Source organism: Pimephales promelas, chromosome 4 (assembly GCF_988280905.1).
Source record: "Pimephales promelas chromosome 4, fPimPro1.hap1.1, whole genome shotgun sequence".
Classification (NCBI taxonomy): Eukaryota; Metazoa; Chordata; class Actinopteri; order Cypriniformes; family Leuciscidae; genus Pimephales; species Pimephales promelas.
In genome coordinates, this window is record NC_142772.1 from 15,163,502 (window position 1) to 15,187,420 (window position 23,919).

The 23,919-nt window shown below is 39.9% G+C and overlaps 3 protein-coding genes and 1 long non-coding RNA gene across 4 annotated transcripts; 3 read left to right on the forward strand and 1 right to left on the reverse strand.

The window, feature by feature from the left end:
• Window positions 1-1,556: 1,556 nt before the first annotated feature.
• Window positions 1,557-3,712, forward strand: LOC148981662 (uncharacterized). Its single transcript, XR_016168257.1, has 2 exons — window positions 1,557-2,416; window positions 3,261-3,712. It is a non-coding gene; the product is annotated as an uncharacterized LOC148981662 (long non-coding RNA).
• A 714-nt stretch (window positions 3,713-4,426) lies between these two features.
• On the forward strand, window positions 4,427-5,062 carry LOC148981663 (paraneoplastic antigen Ma2-like). The gene has a single exon (XM_089129775.1). It carries the CDS (start codon window positions 4,427-4,429, stop codon window positions 5,060-5,062), a length of 636 nt encoding a protein of 211 aa, XP_088985901.1.
• Window positions 5,063-13,457: 8,395 nt separating this feature from the next.
• Window positions 13,458-16,381, forward strand: LOC120472185 (uncharacterized). Its single transcript, XM_089129776.1, has 2 exons — window positions 13,458-13,924; window positions 15,032-16,381. Exons 1-2 carry the CDS (start codon window positions 13,765-13,767, stop codon window positions 16,375-16,377), a joined length of 1,506 nt encoding a protein of 501 aa, XP_088985902.1. The 5' UTR covers window positions 13,458-13,764; the 3' UTR covers window positions 16,378-16,381.
• A 45-nt stretch (window positions 16,382-16,426) lies between these two features.
• Window positions 16,427-23,252, reverse strand: LOC148981664 (uncharacterized). The gene is made up of 4 exons (XM_089129994.1): window positions 22,797-23,252; window positions 19,533-19,727; window positions 19,090-19,186; window positions 16,427-17,971 (listed from the first exon to the last, which is right to left on the reverse strand). Exons 2-4 carry the CDS (start codon window positions 19,662-19,664, stop codon window positions 17,655-17,657), a joined length of 546 nt encoding a protein of 181 aa, XP_088986120.1. The 5' UTR covers window positions 19,665-19,727; window positions 22,797-23,252; the 3' UTR covers window positions 16,427-17,654.
• Window positions 23,253-23,919: the final 667 nt, after the last annotated feature.

The window sequence follows — 23,919 nt, forward strand, 5'->3', positions numbered from 1 at the left end:
ATGTACGGTACAGTATATGTGCAGCTTACATATTATTATGCATGTTATGTATGTACAGTTTTTGCTGCGTTATTTGCTGTCATCTATGGGACATCTATAGAGTGGCTGTGTCTATCGAACTGACTATGGACACCTGTAGACTGGGGTTGTAATAGACAATGATTATGTGCACCTGTGAAGAGGGAGGAATTTATTCACATTGGCTGATTAACGACTCGTTTCACCTGTTCCGGGGGCTTCATATGAGCGGACGAGGTGATCGGAGGTGCGCGGCTCAGGAGAGGGAGATGTGATAGCCGGTGGCACGACGCAGGAGAGTCCCCCAATCACCGCAAGCTAAGTACCCTGCTGAGGGAAGTTATATTTCTGTAGCCTGACTTGCAATGCGTTGGTATGTGGGAAGACAAAGCGCCGGGTGGCTCATGAGTGTTTGTTGTCCGTTGCAGCGCAGGATTACATTAGCCGGCAACAACGCGATCGGGAAGAATGCAGGAAGTGTAAACTTCGCCGGGTGCAATTTTGACGGCTGTCTCTGCTGAACCACCATGACCGGAGTACGCTTCGGGAAAGGATTCACCTGCTGGACTTGTTGTGGATTACCTAGCGCCGCAGAGTGGACAGGAAACGTTGGGTGAGCTGAACTGAATATGATGTGTAGTGTAATCTGATCATTGTGTGTGGGTTTAATTATGAATTGCTATGCTGTTTAATCATGAATTGCTGTGCTCTTCCAATATTTAAATGTGTCATAGTGTGACGTGCCGTGGGTACATATGTATTTGTATAGCTAAATTCACTTATAACTTATTTACCTGCATTTATTTATCTAGTTCTGCTCGCCAGTTGGGGGTGCTTGTGATGGGACTGCATGTTTATGGCTGTGCTGCGGCGAACCTTCTATGTGAATTTCAGTAACTGTGTAATAAAAGAGTAAACCGTTTTTGAGCTTCATGTGTTTGTGAGTCTGGGGGATTAGCATTCACCTGCAGTGGTTAAAGACCAGTGACACTTGCAGTTAATTAGTAGACAGTTAATTGAGATATTAGATCTCAAGGAAGGGAAAGAATAACAATATTGCATAGTTGCAAGTCGAGAGACACATTTAAAGAATCCGGAGCATCGCTTGGGTTACACTCAGAGCATAGGGGGCGCTACACAATTTGGGGGCTCGTCCGGGATCAATTATTCTTTTCCTGAGATCTCGTTGAAGATTTAAGAAGACTAAAGTAGTTGTTACTTACTCTTTTCTGCTTCAAGATGGAGTTCAAGAGTGATGAACTGTTGGCTGCTGAACTTAAAGAGTGGAGTGAGGAAGCTTTGGTTGATGAAAATCATGCTATCATGTTAACCAGTTAACCTTCGGGCAACCGACGGCGCTCTGAAGCCCTCCCCCCCCCCCACTAGTTTAATGTTTATGAATGGATTTAACATGAAAGAAGATCATTAATCTTGGCAAACTATATATAATTTTAAAGGTCTAAGCCTCGGGCATCGATGTCAGTGCACTGTTTTTCGATGGAAAGCTTATAAGAAATGTATTTCTTGCATTTAGGTAAGCAGTACACATAAAAACGCACGTAAACAAAAACTCACCATTATTTTGTAATAACGAGCCAGACACGCATCCACTGTTAAAAATTCCAGATTGAATGGAAAGCTGAGGGTCCACTGAATAACATCCCATAGAGCATTTTTTGTCCAAAGAAAAAATAATGTTGTAATATCCATGGTAATTCCTTTGTTTACATCGCGTTTCTTCAGGGTGAATATCATGCGGTTTTGTTATGCAATAAAATAGTCCATAGAAAACAGACTCCCGGTAGCAGACCCTTATATGGGTGTGTTGCTTAGAGTGTAATGAACAAATTACGACCGCGCACACACACACAAATACAAAGATAAGCGATATCTAGTTCAAAATATGCAAACACTGCAGTCCGTTTTTTGACGTCATGATATGCACATCATATCATTCTGTCTTTATAACGAAAGCCAATAAAAGAAACGACATGATATGACTGGTAAAACATGTAGCCAACCAGTGCACGATTCCAACGATGCCCGGGAAGTTTGAATTTCTCACACGAACATATGTTTTTATTTGCTCTCCGTCCGATAGAGGAGCTAAACTCAGGCTCTGCAGAGCCACACCCACCGCGGTCATGTTTTGACAGGCCTGCTATAGCTAAGAGCTAAGATAACAAGCTAAGAGGTAGCTAGTCAACAAACATCTGTTCGTGCAGACATGCAGACTGTCATAAAATGATTTGTCAAAAGAAGTATTTTTCTGCTGAAGTAGTTATTCGAGATCACTCGAAGATGGATTATGTCGACATTGATGAGAAGATGAGTGATGAGAAAATCGTGACGACGGTAATAATTATGCTTGAGGGCGGAAAAGATTATCCAATTTTCGGTGAGTTGCTTTATACATAATTATGTAACATGCACACATTATACGTATGTGTGTCTGTGTGTGTGTGGGTGGGTGAGAGAGAGAGAGAGAGAGAGAGAGAGAGAGAGAGAGAGAGAGAGAGAGAGTGTGTTACTGTGTTTGGTTTTCAGTTGTTTCATACGGAAAATGCATTGTGTAAAGTTGTGTCTGAAAAGATTATGCTACTTTATATGCATTTATTTATTTGTATATATGTATTTATATGCGTTGTACGGTTATGCAGTTGTTTGCCGTTTTTTTCTGGCACATGTGGTGTGCTATCTGAAGGATGGAGGGGCTGGACACCTGTGCAATATACATTTTTTCCTAGCACACATACTGTATATTTTTACAGTCTAATATACATAATATTTATAGTACAAATGCAAATATTTGTACTGTAAATATGATGTATGTTGTACTGTAAATGTATATGTTGTATGTATATATATATATATATATATATATATATATATATATATATTTTTTTTTTTTTTTTTTTTTTTTTTGCAGAAATTGGTGGGAAGAATTGCAGAAAATATGTGCTATATAGGAAGGAGTTGTATGCTTTCAAAATGCCACATTCCTGTCTGATGGCCGGCCATCAGTGTGATTGTTGGTTCTTTGTCTGGTCATCCATATGAATGCTGTCTATATCACTGGCCATTGATTGTTGATTGAATGGATGAGCTTTAGTACGAATGCTGTGTAAACGACTGCCCATCAGTTTGATTGTTGAATGAATGGCCAGCTATATAGAAACTAAACAGAATTATTTACTTGACATGCAGTGCTAATTATCTTTCCATTCTTTCCCATGCAACAGCCATCAAGTTGAATCTTCAGATGATGAATGGCATCCAAGCACCAGCCAGAGATGCAAGCTCTCAGTTTCTTCACTATTCTTCACTTTTTCCATACTTTTCAGAACATTGCAATTGACCAGAGGATGGTGGCATCAAAAGCTAGGAATGGACTAAAGCAATATATGAAGGCCAAGCCAACAAAGTACAGTATTTATATCACTTGTATTTTCTATTGCAAAGAACCTCAGTTATTTATTTTTTATATTTCATAATATTTTACTTATGTATTTTACATATTTTTTTTGTTCTGTTGTGCAAATAAATCACTTGCATAAAGTCTAATGGTTGTGTGTATTATTTTATAATTGCATTATTTTATGAATTGACTGAAATAGCTTGCAGTGCCCTGCATAACATTTGGTCATTAGGTTGCTTTTTGATGTATCCAAGGAGGTTTCTTGGTACCTGGACATAGTCTTGGAAAAAATATTGTAGGAATCTCATTTTTCATAATATCTTCCTCAAATTTGAAATATAAACTGATGAGACTTATGTCTTTCAATCAATTACCTAACTGGATTCCTACAGGTTTGTTTTCATTTATTTTTACATGAAATTGTAAAATATTACATGCAGTATAAATTATCTTCAAGACACTTTAAATTCTATAACTTTTTGTCTGTGTAAGTTTTTTCAACTTTAACAGTTGGGTAATACACTCTAAAGTGTCTTCTTTTTAAACATGTCTAAATTGTGCATGTAGTGCAAATAGTTGAGCAACTGCAAATATTTTAGTTTGGGCATGTTATTTTTGGGGATGTGCCTCAGGCAGGGGGAGGGAGAAAGGGAACTGACATAGTCTTGGAAAAAAGTTTGCAGGAACCCCATTGTTCATTATATCTTCCTCAAATTTGAAATATAAACTGATGAGACTTGTGGCTTTCAATCCTTTATCTATCTGAATTACTCCAGGTCTATTTTTATATATTTGTACATGAAATACTAAAACATTTTTGTGGCGCACATTATTTTTGAGGCACTTTTAACTTTTATAACTTTTTTTCTGTTTGAGCATTATCAAATCTGATTGATTGTTAGTAGAGTCCCAACTGTCTTCTTTCCAAAGATACCTTAATTGTGCCTGTGGTACACTGTTCTCAGGAGCTGTATTTATTGTTATCCAGGCATGTCATTTTCAGCTGTGAGCCCCCTTGTGGAGCTGAAGGTTAACAGGTTAATGGGGGTACCATCAACAATGGAGGTGGCATTCATTGAAGAAGCGGTCCAAACCATAAAAGCTGTTGGCAAAGTGAGAGTAAGAGACTCCAAAGCGGGGACAACTCCAAATACTGTGATGGTATTATGTGAATGCCGAGAGAAAATTGACTCATCTCGCATACCAGCTGAGTTGCCGAGAGCGGATGGTGAAGATCCATGGAGAGTTATTGTAGCATCGGCTGATCTACATGCTTCTGATTTCGCAGAGAAGTTGAAAAAATTTCTTCGTGAGGAAGGAAAATCCATGAGTGATGTGGGATCATTGTTCCATTCGTCTGGTTCGAATGCTGCATCGCCTGAGTCCATCATTCGTGCTGTTGGTGATCTGCTGGAGAAGACAAAACCTTCTGGAGATTCAAATGCTTACAGAAGATTGAGGATGTTCTCTGGTACCATTCCTATTCCGGTTGGAGAGGAGAGTTTCGAGAACTGGTTGGAACAGGCGAGAATGATGACATCTGAATGCGAGTGTTCAGAAAAGGAAAAGAGGAGAAGAATTCTGGAGAGTTTGAAAGGTCCTGCTTTCAAAATGCATTCAGAATGATGAGACAATTCGCTAAAGAAATGCTGTCTGATTTCCTGACCCAATTGGAGAAGTCATTGACGAAAGTTGTGCAGAAAGGAGGGTTGATGTCACAGTCAATGGATAGAGCGAGACTTGAACAACTTATCAGAGGTGCTTCTGCTGAGTCTGACCTGATGTTGTTACAATTGCGCCTAAGAGAGAGGAAAGCTAAACCCCCTGGTTTCTTGGAGTTTTTGAATGAGATAAAGACCGCTGAAGAGAATGAACTTGCGAGACGTAGGATTGGAATGCCAGTAAAATCACTGATTCTGAAAACTGATTCTGAAGTGGATTCTGATGTGGTGAATAAGCTTAGAGCTGAGCTTCAAGAACTGAAATTGAAGATGAGAAAAGATTCATCTAAGATGCCTGCTGATTCCATGAGAACCGCTGCTGCTGCAGAGAAGCAGGAGAAGAAAAGAGAGGCTACTTGTGGAGACCCTGAGGTGGAAGAGTTGAAGATGCAGATTCAGAAGTTGAACAAACGTCTGGAAGTAATGAGAATAAACTCAACTGCTGAACAGATTCAGACCAAGAGGTCGACTTACAGAGAAATGCCTTTTCGAAGAAATGCAGAGAGAAGGTTGCAGCCTAAAGAGGATTTCTTCTGTTACCGTTGTGGTGAAGACGGACATATTGCCACTAAGTGCAGAGCAGCAGAGAATACCGGAAAGGTGATTCAAAAGCTGGTGAAATCCCTACATAGAGCTAAAGCTGAAGTGAGCAGAGCCAAGGATGATTCTACTGGGTCCGGTAGTTCAGATTGTTTCTCAAAGAAGGGAACTACTGATGGAAGTGAAAAGGATGGTGTGCCCAGAGGTCTTGTGGGACCAGTTTCTACCATTTCAGTGGAAGTGAATGGATGTTCATGCAGTGCATTACTTGACAGTGGGTCACAAGTTACCATTGTTTTTGAGCATTTTCATGAGAAACATTTGTCAACCGTTCCAATTCAACCATTGAGTGGATTGTCAATTTGGGGACTGAGTGCTAGTACTTATCCATACAAGGGATATATTCTGGTGGATGTGTCTTTTCCTGAGTCGCTCACTGGAGTGCAGCAAAAAGTGCCTGTGTTAGCGCTGGTGTGTCCAGAACCTAAAGGTCCTAAACAGGTTCCTGTCATCATCGGAACAAATGCAAGTTTCTTCCAAAGACTAATTTCATTGGGACGGGAAACAGAAGTTTCTGATACTGTACATTCCTTGAGGATACAGTCGACCGTTTCCATACCTGGTTTTGAGAAGTTGCCGGGGAAGGAAGAAGTGACTGACTGTGCGGAAGGCACTGTAAAGTGGATGGGTCCGGGAGATCTGAAAATACCTCAGAATGGTGAAAAGTATGCTGAGTGCACAGTGGAACTCAAGAAACAGACTAGAGAAGATATTCTGATGGTGGAAGCCGCTGATGAGAACCAGTTACCTGCGGGAGTGTTTGTTCCTTCGACTGTCTGGCATTCATCGGATGTAAATGTGGATAGTTTCCAATTGCTGGTGTGTAATGAGACTGGGAAGGACATAGTTATTTCTGAAGGAACGGTGATGGCAAATGTGTTTAATACGGATACTGTAACTGTGATGCAAAGAGAACAGACATCTGTGACGAAGTTGGATCCGAATATCTTTAACTTTGGTGATTCCCCTATACCAAGTAATTGGGAAGGAAGATTGAGAAAGAAGTTGTCTGAGCGTGGGAGCGTTTTTTCCATATCCGAGTGGGATGTGGGGAAAGCAAAGGAAGTTACTCATACAATCAGGCTGAAGGATAGTACACCTTTCCGAGAGAGGTCGAGGAGGATTGCTACAGCTGACATAGATGATGTGCGTCGCCATCTGAAGGATCTGCTGGCTGCAGGAATTATTAAGGAATCGAGAAGTCCTTATGCGTCACCCATAGTCATCGCTCGAAAGAAGAATGGTGCTATAAGGATGTGTATTGATTATAGAACTCTGAACTCGAGAACTATACCTGATCAGTATACTACGCCGAGGATAGAGGATGATTTGGATTGTCTGACGGGAAGTAGGTGGTTTTCAGTGTTGGATTTGAGGAGTGGATACTATCAAATCGAAATGGCTTCTGAAGATAAAGAGAAGACTGCATTCATTTGTCCTCTTGGATTCTACCAATTTGAGCGGATGCCTCAGGGGATATCGCGAGCTCCTGCGACGTTTCAGCGACTGATGGAGAGGGCAGTTGGAGACATGCACTTACTACAAGTGATTGTGTACTTGGATGATCTGATTGTTTTCGGGAGAACCTTGGAAGAACATGAAGAGAGACTGATGAAAGTACTTGATAGATTGGAGGAGTTTGGGTTGAGATTGTCAGTTGATAAGTGTCAATTCTGTCAACCATCTGTCAAGTATGTGGGACATATTGTGAGTGCAGAAGGCGTTACACCAGATCCCGAGAAGGTGAAGGCTGTTAAGGAATGGAAGATACCTCATGATCTGAAGTCATTAAGATCATTTCTTGGATTTTGCGGTTTCTATCGCAGATTTGTCAAGAATTACTCCAAGATTGTAAGGCCTTTGACGGAATTGACCAAAGGGTATGCACCTGTGAAGTGTAAAAAGAAGGTGGAGAAGAAAGGGAAATACTTCCAAGAGAAGGAATCCTTTGGAGAGAGGTGGACTGACGAATGCACGGATGCGTTTCATGCTATCATCAAGTGTTTGACTCATGCACCAGTACTGGCGTATGCTGATCCATCTAAGCCGTACATACTGCATGTGGATGCTAGCTTGAAAGGGCTGGGAGCAGTCCAAAATCAAGAATACCCTGAGGGGTTGAGGCCAATTGAATTCGTAAGCCGAAAACTGAGTGAGGCAGAACAACGATATCCCATTCATCAACTTGAATTCCTGGCGCTGAAATGGGCAGTTGTTGACAAATTTCACAACTACTTGTATGTAACAAAATTCACAGTAAGGACCGACAACAATCCCCTTACGTTAGTGGTGCAACGGATCATCACTGATCCGTGATCCGTTCGGATCAATGTCTTCGGTTCGGCACACACGTGATCCGCGGATTGATTATGAAAAAAAAAACAAAAAAAAAACGTGCGCATGTTGTTCAGTCAACGCACAGCTTCGTCATAGCGAGCGGAGGAACGGAGAAGCTTGAACGCCCCGCGTCATTTCAGGGCTCCAGACCAGACTGCGACCAAAATTTGAGAGTGTGCGACTGAATTTTACATCCAGTTTCACATGTGCGACCAGTAAATTTGCCACACGTTAAACGCATGGTAAAGCGGTGCGTCAATGAATCCGTGACAAGAATAGCGCGCGTAAACATCTGTGGGAGGGAGACGGAGACAAATATCACAACCTGATGTGCGTCTGAGCAATCAGCGATCTATCGACTCGTTAGTCGTTGCCTAGCAGCGAATGCAAACAAAATGAAAGTGGAACGAAAATACGCTACTCATTTATGATTAGGACCGTGGAGCAGCAGCAGCGATCCATTGACAAAATAAAGCCCCGAACTTGACAGTCGCGGGCCGATCTCGCTCACGCAACACTGTTACTAGGAGATCCAGTGAAGAAATCCATTGAATTCGCCTCAGAATTCATAACATCAACACCACGAGATCCAGTGAGAAACACTCCGATTCGGCGCAGGTTTCTGTTATAAACCATATCAGATCAAACAGAGCTGACGTGGAAACCAGGAGAAACACTTATAGAAGGCTTTCAGTCCACAAATCAGCCTATATATGATAATGTGTAAGAAATAGTCAAATGCTTACAAGTAGCCTACTACACATCTTTTCCCAGCACTTCAATAATATCATAAATAAATGTTTTATTTTTTTGAATTTTTTATGTGATTACCAACACATTTTTTTGTTTATCCTTTAAAGATTGTCCTAAAATGAAAAAAGTACGATGATATTTTCACTACTTTTATTAATTGATATTAAGACATTATAAATGATAATAACTAAGTTAATTTCATCTACACCCTAAATTAAGCTTAGTGATTTATTGTCAGCCCCAGTGCTACCAGAATTTTTTTTTTTTTTTTTTTTTTTTTTTTTTTGTAGAATTCGCTGTGAGTTCTCATTTGAGGTGATGCTGCCCTCAACTTTCAGTCTGGAACCCTGTGAAGTTAAAATAAAACAGAATATCATAATGTTAAGTCTATTTATTATTAAAGAATTTGTCAGTAGGCTATTACAGTTATTTTGGGGGAAATTTTTTTTTTTTTTTTTTGCTGATCCGAAAAATGATCCGATCCGTGACCCTGATCCGAGAAACGATCCGATCCGTGAGTTTTTTGATCCGTTGCACCCCTACCTTACGTATGTTCTAAGTAGTGCGAAACTTAATGCCACTGGACATAGATGGTTGAGTGCCTTAGCCACGTATGATTTTAACCTGCAGTACAAGGCTGGAAGTCAGAACATTGATGCTGATGTGCTGTCACGTTTTCCTGCGGATACAGATGGAACTACCAACTGGATGGATATCCCTAGATCTGGGGTAAAAGCTATTTGTGGACATTTGAGGAGTACTTACTCAGCTGAAGAAGGGGAGGACAGACTGGTTGATCAGTTGGGTGTTGGAGTTGAAAGTGTTCCAGAACTGTATGTTTGCCCAATTCACTTGAACACTAATGAGAGTGATTCATTGACTAACCAGGAGTTGAGAATGGCACAAAGGGAAGATCCAGTCATTGGCACAGTGATGCGAGATGTGGAGTCTGGAAAGTGTCTGAAAACAAAAAAGAGTTCAGATGTGTTGGAGACTTTGTTGAGGAAACAAGGGAAAAAGTTGGTCATTTGTAATCATCTGTTGTACAGAGTGACACAGAATTCTCTTGGAGGAGAGAAATTACAGTTGGTTTTGCCTGGAAAGTACAGACAGGAAGTCTTGCATTCTCTACATGATGAGTCGGGTCATCTGGGGATTGAGAGAACGACTGAGGTGTGCAAAGACAGATTTTACTGGCCGCATATGTCCATGGAAGTGGAAAGATATGTGAAGAATTGTGGGAGGTGTATTGCGAGGAAGACATTGCCGCAAAGATCTGCGTACTTGAATCATAATTCAAGCAGAGGACCAATGGATCTTGTTTGCATTGATTTCCTATCGATTGAGCCAGACTTGAAAGGAGTATCAAATGTTCTTGTTGTAACTGATCATTTTTCACGTTATGCACAAGCGTATCCTGCCAGAGATCAGAAGGCACTGACGGTCGCAAAGATCCTAGTGGAGAAGTTCTTCGTTCATTACGGATTACCTGCTAGGATACACTCTGACCAGGGTCGAGACTTTGAGAGCCGACTGATCAAGGAGTTGCTTGGAATTCTGGGGATCAGAAATATCATACCTCGCCATATCATCCTCAGGGAGATCCGCAACCGGAACGTTTTAACAGGACATTGTTATCCATGCTAGGAACCTTGGATGCTTCTAAGAAGGAGAGATGGAGTCAGAGTGTGAGTCAGATGGTGCATGCGTATAACTGCACGAAGAGTGAAGTTACTGGATTTTCTCTTTACTATCTTATGTTCGGGAGAGAGGCTCGCCTTCCAATTGATGTGCGTTTTGGAAGTGCTGGAGACGGGAGAAGAGGAGAAAAGCATGTGAAGTATGTAGAGAGAATGAAAGAGGATTTGAGAAAAGCATTTGAGTTATCACTGCAGAATGCACAGAAATCGGAGCAGAGGAACAAAAGACTCTACGATCAGAGAGTGAAGTTCTGTGAGCTGGGAAAAGGAGACTCTGTGATGGTGAAAAACTTGGCTACAACTGGGAAGCAGAAATTGAGAGATAAGTGGGGTTCAGTACCTTACCTTGTTCTAGAGAAGCTGGAAAATTTACCTGTGTACAGGGTGAAGCCGAAGACTGGAACCGGAGGGGTGAGAACTTTGCACAGAGATAACTTGTTGCCGATTGGTGAGGGAGTGCGATTAAACTTACCTTCAGAGAGGGAGGACAGTTCACACCGCGTGGTGACCAGATCTTAAACTGTGGAAAGAAAACAGAAGAAAGTCATAAATCATGAAAGGGAGAATCGTGAATCAGTGGACTGGAATTCTGAGAGTGGTGACAGTAGTGATTATGTTTATTATCCAGTTGAAAGGACTATGAACCTTGAAAGACTATCCTTTCCGTCAACTGTGAGGGAGAACGTACCGAGCCCTAATAGGTCTCGCGAGGATCCTGTTCAGGTAGAACTGACTGGAGGAGTGGAGTCTGATGCTCAAATGGAGGGGAACATTGATGATTCAGTTTCTGAAGAAGGAGGAATTGAAACTGTGAATGTTGCAAGTGGAGAAGATGAGATTGAGAGAGGGAGGAATTCTCTGAAGAGGAGGATTAAACCAGTTCAGAAGTTGAGTTATGATGAACTTGGAAAGCCCTCTGATAAGCCTTTGACTATCGTGTATAGGGGTATGGTTGTGAAGATTCAAGAGTCTTCTAAAAAGAGGAGTGATTGCAGAACATTGTGGTGTCATTCTATGGCCACCTGTGAACAATGTGGTCAGGAGAAGAGGAATCCAAAACCTGAAGTCCTACTACAGTTGTAATTGGAGACTCATGAGGACATGAGTAGTTTAGTAGGGGGAGAGTGTAACCCAGGTGGTTTATTAATATTCCTTATAAGGTTATTAATATCTTATTTCTGAGATTATTACAGTAATAGTTCTGAGTAAGTAGGGAATTATTGATTAAACAATAGTATCAGTCATTAAGAGAAGTTCATTTGTAGGATTTATAAGTGATATAAAGGGTTTCACTTGAATAAGGTCATAACGGGGATGTGTTGCTTTAAGAATAATGAGGGAGATTAAAGTTTGTCTGTAATGCACTAGGGGAAAATGTGCTTTTGCCTAGCATTCTTGTATTATTTTATTTCCATTGGATGTTGTGTGTTTTATCCCGCACTCTTTATTCAGAGGGTGTTTTTGGATTGGATGAGGGGGGGAGATTCTGAGAGAGAGGAGAGAGAAGCGGGTGTTGTAAAAGGCTGAGGAGAAAAAATGTAATCTAAGTGCTGTATAAGTATTTAATTTGTGCATTTATTCAGTTCGGACTTTTCTGACACAGAAATATTTGTGAAAGAGTTACTCCAAACAGGAGTTCGTCTAGCTCATAGTGTGGAAAAATACACTGACGGAAACGCGGTAGAATCACAGACATTTATTTGCGGACTGCGCGTTGATTATCGTATCCGTGTGAAGAGGACCACTGTTCGCTGGACTTTGATCAGAGCGGGTCTAGATCGGATAAGCTCTGGGGTTCGTTTGCTGCTGTCGGGGAAGAAGATGGTGAGCCGATGGGTCCAGTAATGCCAGTGTGTGCAGGTGCTCGTGGTGGATGAAGAGTTGCTGAGAGTCGTTTGCTGACGGAGGAATTAAGGTGATCTGGTTTTGTTTTGTTTGCTCAACAGAGTGAAGAGGCCATTTGTTGTTTCTAGGCCACAGCGAACTCTAGCAACGATACAGGCCTGCAACGGGGGTTGGGTGGTGACTTTTACAATTGTGTGTGTGAGTGTGAGCGTGCATAAACGAGTGATCACTGAAAGGGTACGGTACAGTGTTTACATTTCACAAAAGATAACAAAAGTGTTCAAAAGTGTTATTTGAGATTTATGTGATGTAATTGAAAAGGTTATTCCTAACTTTGTTTTCATTAGTGAAATAATTTAAAGTGAGTTAGTTTATCTTAAAGTCACAGAGTGAAAGTGAATTGAGTTTATTTTTGTGAAAGAGAAAATAAGAGACAAGGGTTGATTTACATTTGAAGTTTATTGGTTTATTAAGACTCAATACAAGGGGTTTTTTGTTTGTTTATATTTATTTTATTGTGTGTGAATAAATGTTATTATTTGTTTATACTTACCAAATGGTGTTGCTTGCAGTTAATTAGTAGACAGTTAATTGAGATATTAGATCTCAAGGAAGGGAAAGAATAACAATATTGCATAGTTGCAAGTCGAGAGACACATTTAAAGAATCCGGAGCGTCGCTTGGGTTACACTCAGAGCATAGGGGGCGCTACATTTACATAATCTATAATTTCCAAATATCCATCATATATGTCGGCCTAATCAAGTGAAGGATCAATGAAGACATCCTCTACAATCATTTAGGCAAATTATAGTTTTTATTTTTCAGATATAATTGTAACATAGGTATACTTTCTATAATGAAATGTAACTACGTAAATACAAGAACAAAACATAACATTTAGTGCACACATTACTGTATATAGTGGCCAATTGTGGTTACCACTATGTGAAATCAATTAGCTATAACGAGTATTCATCATGTGTGGTTACATGTAATTTACTTGTAAATATTCATACGAACACACATTTTATTTCTGTAGTTCTCAAAATCCATATACTGTATATTGCTGAATTGAAAATCTATAGGTTTACCAAATGATTAATTGATTAAACATTAAGATCAGTTGGATTAAATAATAGACAAAAGTATTAAACTGAACAAAAAGAGATGCAAATCAAAAGTTTGATAGTAAGAGCTTTATGAAAGGCAGTTACTGTGAATGAAACAATAATGTAGATGAAACACTTATTTTGTGTTGTGAAAAGGATACTTTGTGATAGGCCTTTATCACATTTCTTGGTTTGGAACGTTCGAAATCGCCAAGCAGTGTACTCGCACTTCCGGTGGTTACTTAGTTACCAGATAAACTATGGCTGCCTCCTCTCGCCGGTGCTATTGCAGTGTACCGGGTTGTTCAACATCAAAACAAAGACAGCCATACCTTAGCTTCCAAAAAGACGAACACCTCCGCAAGGCTTGGGTGAGATTGATAAGGAGGGACGAAGGTCCTTTGTTCCATATAAGTCGGGGTAGTACGCAGTGGCGGCTGGTGATATTTATTTTTGGGGGGGCGCATTTTTTATTTGTATTTTTTTTATTGAGGAGGGCAAATAAATACAAAGCAGTACCAAAAACCATGTTGACTACTACTTAAATATAAATGTATGATCTTTATTTACATTTAATACCAATAAAGAAGTACCAAAAAGCATGTTTCCGACTTGAACTTAAATGTTGCTCTCTTTTATATACATTTCGTACTAGTAAAGAAGTACCAGAAAGCATGTTTCCTACTTGAACATATTGCTCTCTTTTATATACATTTCATACTAATAAAGAAGTACGTTTGCATTTTTCAGAGAGATGTTTGAGGTCTCTTACCCCCGTTGTTGTCCACAAAACTTCAGTGCCGACACTTTGAAATAAAAGGCAGGGAAAACAAAACAGAGAATTGCTAATATCACATCCAGCCAGCCACCTCCGTTTCTCATAACACACGCGGGTGAAGCTTTGTGTGTAGCTTCGTCCCCTGTCACTGGCCTGCTGCTGAATTTGTAAATCAGGGTTGGTCCGGTCCGAGATCCTTTATCTTTTTTTTTTTCTTCCAGCGAAAGCCTTGTGAAAGGGTTTTTTTGTAAAAAAAAATCACAGAATTTGGATGAACTGCTGCCATTATTTATACAAAAAATGTCGAAATGGTGTCGTCTGCGCGCTCGAAATAGTATAGTAACGGCTCTGGTAGTGGCCCAGAGCGTGAAGTTGAATGACAGGTGACGAGAACCAATCATATTGGATAAAATAACGTGAATCAAATTCTGATTGGCCAGGGACGCAACGACTTGCGCCCTGAGGTGAATCTTTAAGAAACCAATTAGAGGCCAGCTTCAGGTCACATGTTGCACGAAAATTTAAAGCCTCACATAGACACCCATTAGTCCGGCGTCCCAATGAAACACATTGAAAAACATAGAAAATAGTTGACCGATTAAAGCCAGTTTTTATTAAATGCTGATGCTTTTCTTACTACCAGCCGGTACATCGTATGAAAAAAATATTTTATTGTTGTATTTTTATATAATTTTTGTATATGTATATTTCTTGATGGGGGCGGCGCCCCAGCGCCCCCTATTGACAAGCCGCCACTGGTAGTACGTTTGTATGCAGCTTGCACTTTGACGAGGAAAGCATTTACGTCTCGAAAAGTGGGCGGAGGAGACTAAAATCCGGTACTACACCAAGTCGATTTTCGTGGAACAGCTGGGGGGAGACTCGTGTGCTTCGCCAGTCAGTTTTCGATCGGGTTAATGCGCGTTTTGAAGTAACGTTAGTTGAAGAGTCACAGAATAGCGACTCTGCTATAGAGAACGCGGATGAACAGCCCACAGTCGCGGAGGATCAACAACCCGCGGCCGCCAGTGATCACAATTACTCCCGCGACTCCGCAGGTGGACTAGATGCTGATGCTGCTGCCGAAACCATCAGGCAACTGGAGGCTAAGGTCAGAAGTTTAGAAAGACAACTGAGTGACCTGTCATGCACACTAAACATCAACAGATACTGTGCCACTGACGAGGAATTCCGGTTCTACACCCGTTTTCAATCAGAGAAGGTGTTTTGGTCGTTTTGGGAATCAGTTGCCCCCTCAGCATCTAGGCTAATCTACTGGAGCAGAGCTCAGAGGGCAAGCGATGTCATGGCATTGGAGAAACCAAGCCCGAACCGGAGGCTGGCACTCATGGATGAACTGTTTCTTTACTGCTGTCGAGTTGCCGTTGGTATGAAGGAGAAGGTGATTGCGGACATATTTGGCATTAGTCTCACTACGGTGAGTAGAATAATAATTACATGGGCCAACTATCTATTCATTGTTTTGGGGTCAGTGCCAATCTGGATGTCAAGGGAACAGGTGCAAGCAACAATGCCACCAAAGTTTACACAGTACTGCCCGAACGTGCGTGTTATTCTGGACTGCACAGAAATCAGATGTGAGGCACCATCATCACTTACCCTCCAGTCAGAAACATTCTCCTCCTACAAGAACACCAATACTTTCAAAGGTCTAATTGGCATTGCCCCATGTGGTGTTATCACCTTCATCTCAAAGCTTTTCACAGGTTCAATATCAGTTCGAGAAATCACACGTCAGTCAGGGATCCTCAGCCTGTTTGAGCCTGGAGATGCATGCATGGCTGATAAAGGCTTTGTCATTGACCAGATGCTGTCTGATGTTGGAGCAACCCTCATAATCCCCCCATTCAAAAGAGGTACCAGGTTCAGCAAAGAGGACACAGAAAAAACCCAGAACATCGCCCGACTAAGAATCCTGGTGGAGAGAGCCATCAGAAGAGTGAAGGAATATCATATCTGGGACACAACCATTCCTTTGACCCTTTCAGGGTCCGTCAATCAGCTATGGGCAACTTGTTGCCTAATGTCCAACTACCAAGGCCCTCTGGATGTGAAGGGTGATGTCCCAGTGTGAAACCCTTAACAAAGGCATAAGATGAATGATTCAGATTTGTTTGGTTTCGTTTCATTTTATTGCATTAAAACATGGCATAGCATTTATTATATATATATATATATATATATATATATATATAGCATGACATATATACATCTTTTATAAAAAATAATTTATGTGAAAATGAATACAATAACATTACATTTATACACTAAAAAAAAAATCAGACACTCATCTTACATTTATATTTACATACATTTAATTTACTTTAATTTTAATCCATTAAGTACAAGTGCGTGTACTTTACATTTGTGTGTGTTTGTGGTGGTGGTGATGATTAGAGAGTAGGTATATCAGTTCCATAAATAAATCAATAAATAAAATCAGAAAGAGATCCCAGTTGTTTGTGTGTGTGTGTTTCTGTGTGTGTGTGGGGGGGGGGGGGTGATTTACTTTAGTTTCAGGTACGTTTCCATATATGTCTTGAAATAAAATAAGTCAAGTTTACCTTTCATTTCACTGCTCAGCGAGTAGAGTAGAGAGTAGGTATGTCCGTTCCATAAATAAAATCAGAAAGAGATCCCAGTTGTTTGTGTGTGTGTGTGTGTGTGTGTGTGTGTGTGTTTGTGTGGGGTGTGTGTGTGTGTGTGTGGGGGGGGGGGGGGGGTTACTTTAGTTTCAGGTACGTTTCCATATATGTCGTGAAATAAAATAAGTCAAGTTTACCTTTCATTTCACTGGTCAGCGACTCGTCGAGCCAAATTCGCTCTACTGTGAGGTCACTTTGTGTGGATGTAATGAAATCACACCATTTTAAACCAGTAATGGCTAACTGGCCTTGCACTTGCCAGAAATACTTGTGATTTTTTTTTTGTTTGGCCTGACCACCAATGAACTTGACATGTGTAACCTCTGTTATACTGTTAACATCTGGGCATTTCACTTCAGCTAACCCAAAGGGTGGATTTGCAGTGGGATCATACACTTTGGCATCAGGGCTAGCACCGAGGTAAGGCGCATCAGGATTCACAACGAATCCAGAAGGAGCAACACTGACATTGCAAAGGTCACTGTACTGTTGTAAAACTTCTGGCTCAAGGTCAATACCCCTTTTCATAGCAGGTGTTTGCCTTACCCCCTTTATGATCCTGGCTGCGAGAGCCTGACTAGATGACTCCCCTCTAACGCTACAAACTTCGCCGAATCTACTGGAAGTTAGGCGGGGCTGTCGGACTTCCTTCCACAAAGGATTCTCTGACTGCCCCCTTGTATTCTCTTCAATGATACTTGCACATTCACGGGGTTAGTTCTAAACTCTGTAAGTGATAAAACTGCTGACAATTGGGGACAAAATGTAGATGCCGTTCTAATTCTAAGCCACTAATTAATGGAAGTTGTGGAAATGAGGGAGCTTCTGGATGCTTAATGATTTCTCGGGGTATTACTGGTGTGCACTGATAAGAAAGAACTGAACCTCGAGGGACTGGTCCAAATTTAGAGTCCACTAAAGTCAGTTCATAGAGACCGTGTAAGATTTTGCAAATGCCAGGTTGTGGCTGATGGCTGCGTAGTTGGGCTCCAACTGACAACACTGCCGGGTCAGGAAGGGGTCCTAAAACACAAGTAACAGAAACCATTCATCAGTTAATAACTGTCAATGTTTTACAAGCAACAGTGTAGCTAATCTGATACAAAGAACTATCTGCATGTTCTAATTTTAAAATTGCGGATGTTATCGGACTTTCAGAAATAGTAATAATAATGAATAATCAGATTCAGGTTTAATCATAACGTAGTGCAGACATTATCTTAATTCCATAATGTGCTTAAACAACAGTATTGCTGGCCATAAACTGAGACAGTGCTAGACGCGGCACTAAGGATGTTTACATTACAACTAGTTGAAATGTTCCTCCTGTAAATATATTTCCCTTTCAAATGTGCATTCTGATTAACACATACATTCATTTCCAAACTAACCTGACGAAGTCCAGTGCTCATCTTCTCATTAACAGCGTTTTTCTCTTATTGATCATATTTCATACCGGTTGAATTTACAATCCTAAACTGAATTTTACCAATTTTTTTCTGATAAAAATTGTTAAAATATGGCTGATTTTTGGTTACCATGATTTAACTATTAACTTGTTGTTTTATTTTGTTTTTTATTTGTAGTAAAACCATGGTCTATCATCATAAGAGCGCAAAAAAAAAAAAAATGAACGATCCAACAAATTGAATTCATCTTAACAGGCTAACAGCGTGACGAATTTTGGAATAAACGTGTGAATTACAAACAGTGAAATGAAAAATGACTGAAATATTTTATACAAAAAAAATATTAATTTTGATCTTTATCATCAATGCTCATACACACTGCAGGTCACTAGTGTGGTCACTATTTAGATGAGCACTGACGTGGGGTGAAATTTTCACGCATGTTTAATAGCCATGGCTTATGTTAGATTAAAAACCTACAAGTTCCTTTGAGTTTGAAAAATCATGTACACAGTAATCATCAAAATATCTCTTCTCCTGTCTCTTAAAATGAACACCCACAGGATGATTTACAAATCTGGACATTTTCAGAGGCGTTTATTCAACTAGATGTTAACAAAAGCACATTGAAAATACATAACCGGAAGAATCGATACACTGCTTCGAGCAATCCCAGTAATCAATTCTGCCGTGATAAAAGTATATAAGTAAATTACCATAATTAAAGCTTACCAGCGTAAGCGCGATACAGAGTAGATTTGACACTACTGCGTCCTAGCGCCTTTGGCTTTCGTACCACGAGTTCATCCGTGGGTTCGGGACGAATCCCCTGGATCAACACAAAAAGAAATTAAATTCAGTTGCAAATCTGAGAGAGTATCAGTTTAATTCAGCAAACAAGCAATATTGTAGGTGTACATCCTATGCAGGCAACCGCTGCTCTGCAAAATAGAAGGAAACAAATGTATACTGAAATGTGATGTGTGAGTAAATCTAGAATTGCGTATGGCTATATCTGAGGGACCCAGACAAATTTTATATTATCATGTAAACAATTCATATGGATGAGGTGTAGGATATGGAGACACTGTGCAGAAACATCTACACCAGAATCAGTATTCCAACAGTGTGCACTTACAAACTTTAAAGGCACAACTTGCATCAGACAAACTTACCTGTGTCCTTGGACGGTGCCATGATTGAAGCACACCGGTGCAGGACAGTGGGGTTGGCACAATTTTCAGCCCCATGGTGCTGTAGTGAGCCGTTTGATACAGGAGTGCAACAACATGGTTGCATAAAGCCATTCCAGCAGCACACGAGCAGGAGCATCCATTTAACTCCACAGGTCTAACAGCATGCAGCACAATCTAGAAATGGAGAACATTTACTTAAGGGAAAGTTTGGATGTTTAGCCTGTACAGTAATTAGCATTTATTTGACACTAGGAACATTATTGTAAAACTAGGTTGAACAAAATTAAGGCAACAGCCGAACAAAAAACAAAAGTTGAACTTAGACGGATATGTCGTAGAGCGGAACGAAAATGGAAAAAGGACAAATTACAAGTGTCTTATGAAATATTACGTGAGTCATTCATTACATACCAAAAATCAGTAAAAGCTGCAAAATCTCAGTATTTTTCTGACATCATAGCCAAAAATTCCCACAAACCTAAAATACTTTTTACTATCTTAAATTCGGCTGTGAATCCTGTGAGTGCTGTCTGTTTAAATGCATCAACTGTAGTATGTGATAGCTTTTTAAAGTTTTTCACAGAAAAAATTGTTGATATTAGACAAAACATTGTCCCTTCAAACTATGAGTCATCTATGCTCTCTCCCTTTGTCTCATCATTTGAATTTCAGATAGTAACTTTAAATTCACTTAAAGATATTATTAAGAAACTAAAACCTACTACATGTCTGCATGACATTATTCCAACACATTTTTTGCTGCAGATTTTTGATGTTGTTGGACTTAGTATTTTAGCTATAATAAATAAGTCCCTTCTCACAGGTGTTGTTCCAAAATACCTTAAACATGCAACTGTAAAACCTCTGCTAAAAAAAAAACAACCTCGACCCAACCATACTTTCCAATTATAGACCGATTTCAAATCTATCCTTCATTTCAAAAATCTTAGAGAAAGTTGTTTTGGAACAACTACAGAGTCATTTGGAGTTAAATAGTGTTTTTGAAAAATTTCAATCTGGGTTTAGAAAATACCACAGTACTGAGTCCGCTTTATTAAAAGTTTTTAATGATATTTTATTGTCTGTTGACTCAGGGGATTCAGTGATTCTCCTACTATTCGATCTAAGTGCTGCCTTTGATTCTGTGGACCACAAAATTCTTATCTCACGGCTTGAACAATGTGTGGGGATTGAAGGCAGCACCCTGGATTGGTTCAAGTCCTATTTAGATGCCAGAACTTTTTCTGTTAGTTTGGATGGGTTTTCTTCTTCTGTTTCTGTTTTGAATTATGGAGTCCCTCAGGGCTCCATTCTGTCTCCAGCTTTGTTCTCGTTGTATCTGCTTCCTTTGGGGACTATCTTCTCTAAACATGGGGTGTCATTTCATTTTTATGCTGATGACACCCAGATTTATCTGCCACTAAAGAAAAACGATAAAAAGGGATTAAGCTTATTATCAGCGTGTGTGTCTGATGTGAAATCCTGGTTTTCCTCAAATTTTTTGCACTTGAACGAAAGCAAAACTGAAGCTATCATTTTTAGTACCCCAGGAGTCTCTATTGGTCCAAATGCTGACCTGGGAGTTTTGGTCCCCTATGTTAAACCCTCAGTGACAAACTTGGGTCTTATTTTTGATTCTGCTCTTAAATTTGACAAACAGATAAGTGCCGTAGTTAAATCTAGTTTCTTTCAACTAAGACTACTATCTAAGGCAAAGAGCTTTTTGACATTTGCAGAGTTTGAGAGAGTGATTCATTTGTTCATTTCATCTAGACTTGACTATTGTAATTCTCTTTATATTGGAATGAGCCAGTCCAATATTAGTCGTCTTCAGATGGTCCAAAATGCAGCAGCCAGACTTTTGACTGGCACAAGGAAGTTTGATCATGTCACCCCAATACTGCGTTCGTTGCACTGGCTACCAGTTTGTCATAGAATAGAATTTAAAATTTTGCTTTTTGTTTTTAAAGCCATGAACAATTTAGCTCCAAGCTATCTGTCTGATCTTTTGAAACTAAATGACTGTACTAGATCACTGAGGTCATCTCAACAAAGATTGTTGATGGTTCCAAGATCAAGGCTGAAGACGAGAGGGGACCGTGCTTTTTCTGTTGTTGGTCCAAAACTATGGAATAGTCTTCCTGTATCTTTAAGATTAATATCCACTGAGTCTGTTTTTAAATCTAAGTTAAAAACCTACCTGTTTTCACTGGCCTACAAGTGTCCTTGATTTAATGTTGAATGGTCAAATTGGTGGTTTCGATGTAAACACCCCCCCCCCTCTCCTTTTCACATTAGTTTTGCGGTCAGTCTTGCTTTTTTTTTACGATATTTTATTTCTTCTGTACAGCACAATGTTCAACTACTGTTGTTTTTATTGTGCTTTATAAATAAAAGTTGATTGATTGATTGATTGAAAAGTTACTGATCTGCAACAGCAGATATATGGAAAAAGAAAAAGAGCATCTGCAACAGCAGAAGAAAGAAAAACAATGAACAAATGCACCTGAACCTTTGTAGGTCTGAAACCATGCTCTATTCACTACACATTACAAGTTTGGGGTAATTTGGTACTGTAGCACTGTCTGGATCCAAACTGTAAATCTGATGAAATCCACCAAGGATCAGAAAGATTAGGTACTATCTACATGATGTCCTGTTGATAAACAAAAGACTACAGAAAGCCAGTAACGCATGTTGACGAGTAAGTTAGGAACTAGAGCATGATTTCGGCCTGAACTTCCTGACAATCAATGTAACTTGAAGTGTATGTGGCTCTTCATTCTTTCGCATAGAACGGTAGCAGCTCGCCTGCACTACCACTTCCTCACTCACTAAATCTGACACTGCATTAAAAGGGGGGGAAATAGTCACACATCATACTGAAAAAAGATTAAATGTTTAACCACATACAACTTAACCTTTGGCTGTGATTCTTAAACTGCCGCAACGGCATTTCGGAACGTTAATGTAGCCCAAGTGATCATTAAAACATCGGGGCCCGGGCCATTAACGTTAGCTAGCTAGAAGTTACCTCCTCAGGCAAAAGTTTAATGACCACTGACACTGACTGACATACTCAAGTGAAAAAAAGTCACATAACGTTATATTGTTCGAATTATTTAAATAGGATACGGTGTATTTGAAGTGAACCTTTCTAAGCTGACGACGAATAACTAGCTTACTAAACATAACAACAAGCTAGCGATAGCTCGCCAACAGAACAGAATTCAAGCTACTTACCTCTATAATTGAAGACAAAATTCTCGTAGAAGAACTTGTATCCTTTCTCCAACTTGGATGATTTTACCTTTGAGTGTTCATTCACGAGTCGCACCACATCGTCTTGGCCAACTTTTGGGAGATTCGAGAGAGAAGTAGTCCAGCGATAACAGGCAGCCATTTCGAACGCAATAACCGGAAGACGCAGTACACTGCTTCAGCTATTTTTGACGGTTACTTCCGGCGTTCTATTTTGATGCGATAAAGGCCTATTGTGTGAATTGTACTAACACAGTTGAAAACATGATGAAATGTTTGAAAAAAGTGCACTTTTGATGATCTGTTGTGATATTAGCACTAAGAGTTTTGAAAATGTACACCTTACTTGTGAAAATAGTACCAAAGCGAATAAAAAAAACTGTAAATAAAATAAAAATAAATAAACAGGAACCATAACAGTGTAATTTCAGACAGCAAAGAAATATGGGCAGTTGAAGCATAAGTCAGGTGCATATGACTAATAAATGAAGCATTATGACTGGTATACAGAGTTATAGAAAATGTTTCAGAATTCATTATTCATTATGGTAATATTGGTTAAACAATTAGAGTTTAGACTTAAATTCATGCAGTGTGGTTATTGTCCAAAGAGCCAGGGACAGAGAGTACCATAACGGAGAAAGACCTGCCACCCATAGACGATAGACGAAATATCAGCACACAAAGGAGTTCACAGCCAAAAAAATCTGAGAGGTCGAAAGGGTAATATAGGGAGAAAGTAAGTCAGAGAGGTAGGAAGGAGCAAGACAATTGAGTGACTTATTGGAGTACACTTTACAATGAAAATTACACCATGATTTACTCACCCTTAAGCCATCCTAGGTGTATATGACTTTCTTCTTTCAGACAAATAGCACAATCAGAGTGTAAGACTGGAAAACTGGAACTCAGTCTCACCAGTGCCCTCTGAAGACAAAAGGCATAGCTTGCAGATTAACATTTGAACCCCTACCCCCTTCCTCTGAGCATCTTATCTACATTTTCTCTTTTCTCTCGCTCTTTACAAGAGTTATATTAATAAACATCCTGACGCTTCCGAGTTTTATAATGGCAGTGGATTAAAACCATTAGTTTGAAGCTCAAA

Excerpts from the sequence above, each read along its gene's own strand:
- LOC120472185 (XM_089129776.1), top strand. The coding sequence starts at position 13,765 with ATGGCTGCCTCCTCTCGCCGGTGCTATTGCAGTGTACCGGGTTGTTCA. Across the intron at positions 13,925-15,031 it reads TTTGTTCCATATAAGTCGGG|CCGCCACTGGTAGTACGTTT; the intron begins GTAGTACGCAGT and ends CCTATTGACAAG.
- LOC148981664 (XM_089129994.1), bottom strand. The coding sequence starts at position 19,664 with ATGGCTTTATGCAACCATGTTGTTGCACTCCTGTATCAAACGGCTCAC. Across the intron at positions 19,187-19,532 it reads GGCACCGTCCAAGGACACAG|GGGATTCGTCCCGAACCCAC; the intron begins GTAAGTTTGTCT and ends GTGTTGATCCAG. Across the intron at positions 17,972-19,089 it reads TCTGTATCGCGCTTACGCTG|GACCCCTTCCTGACCCGGCA; the intron begins GTAAGCTTTAAT and ends CTTGTGTTTTAG.
- LOC148981663 (XM_089129775.1), top strand. The coding sequence starts at position 4,427 with ATGTCATTTTCAGCTGTGAGCCCCCTTGTGGAGCTGAAGGTTAACAGG.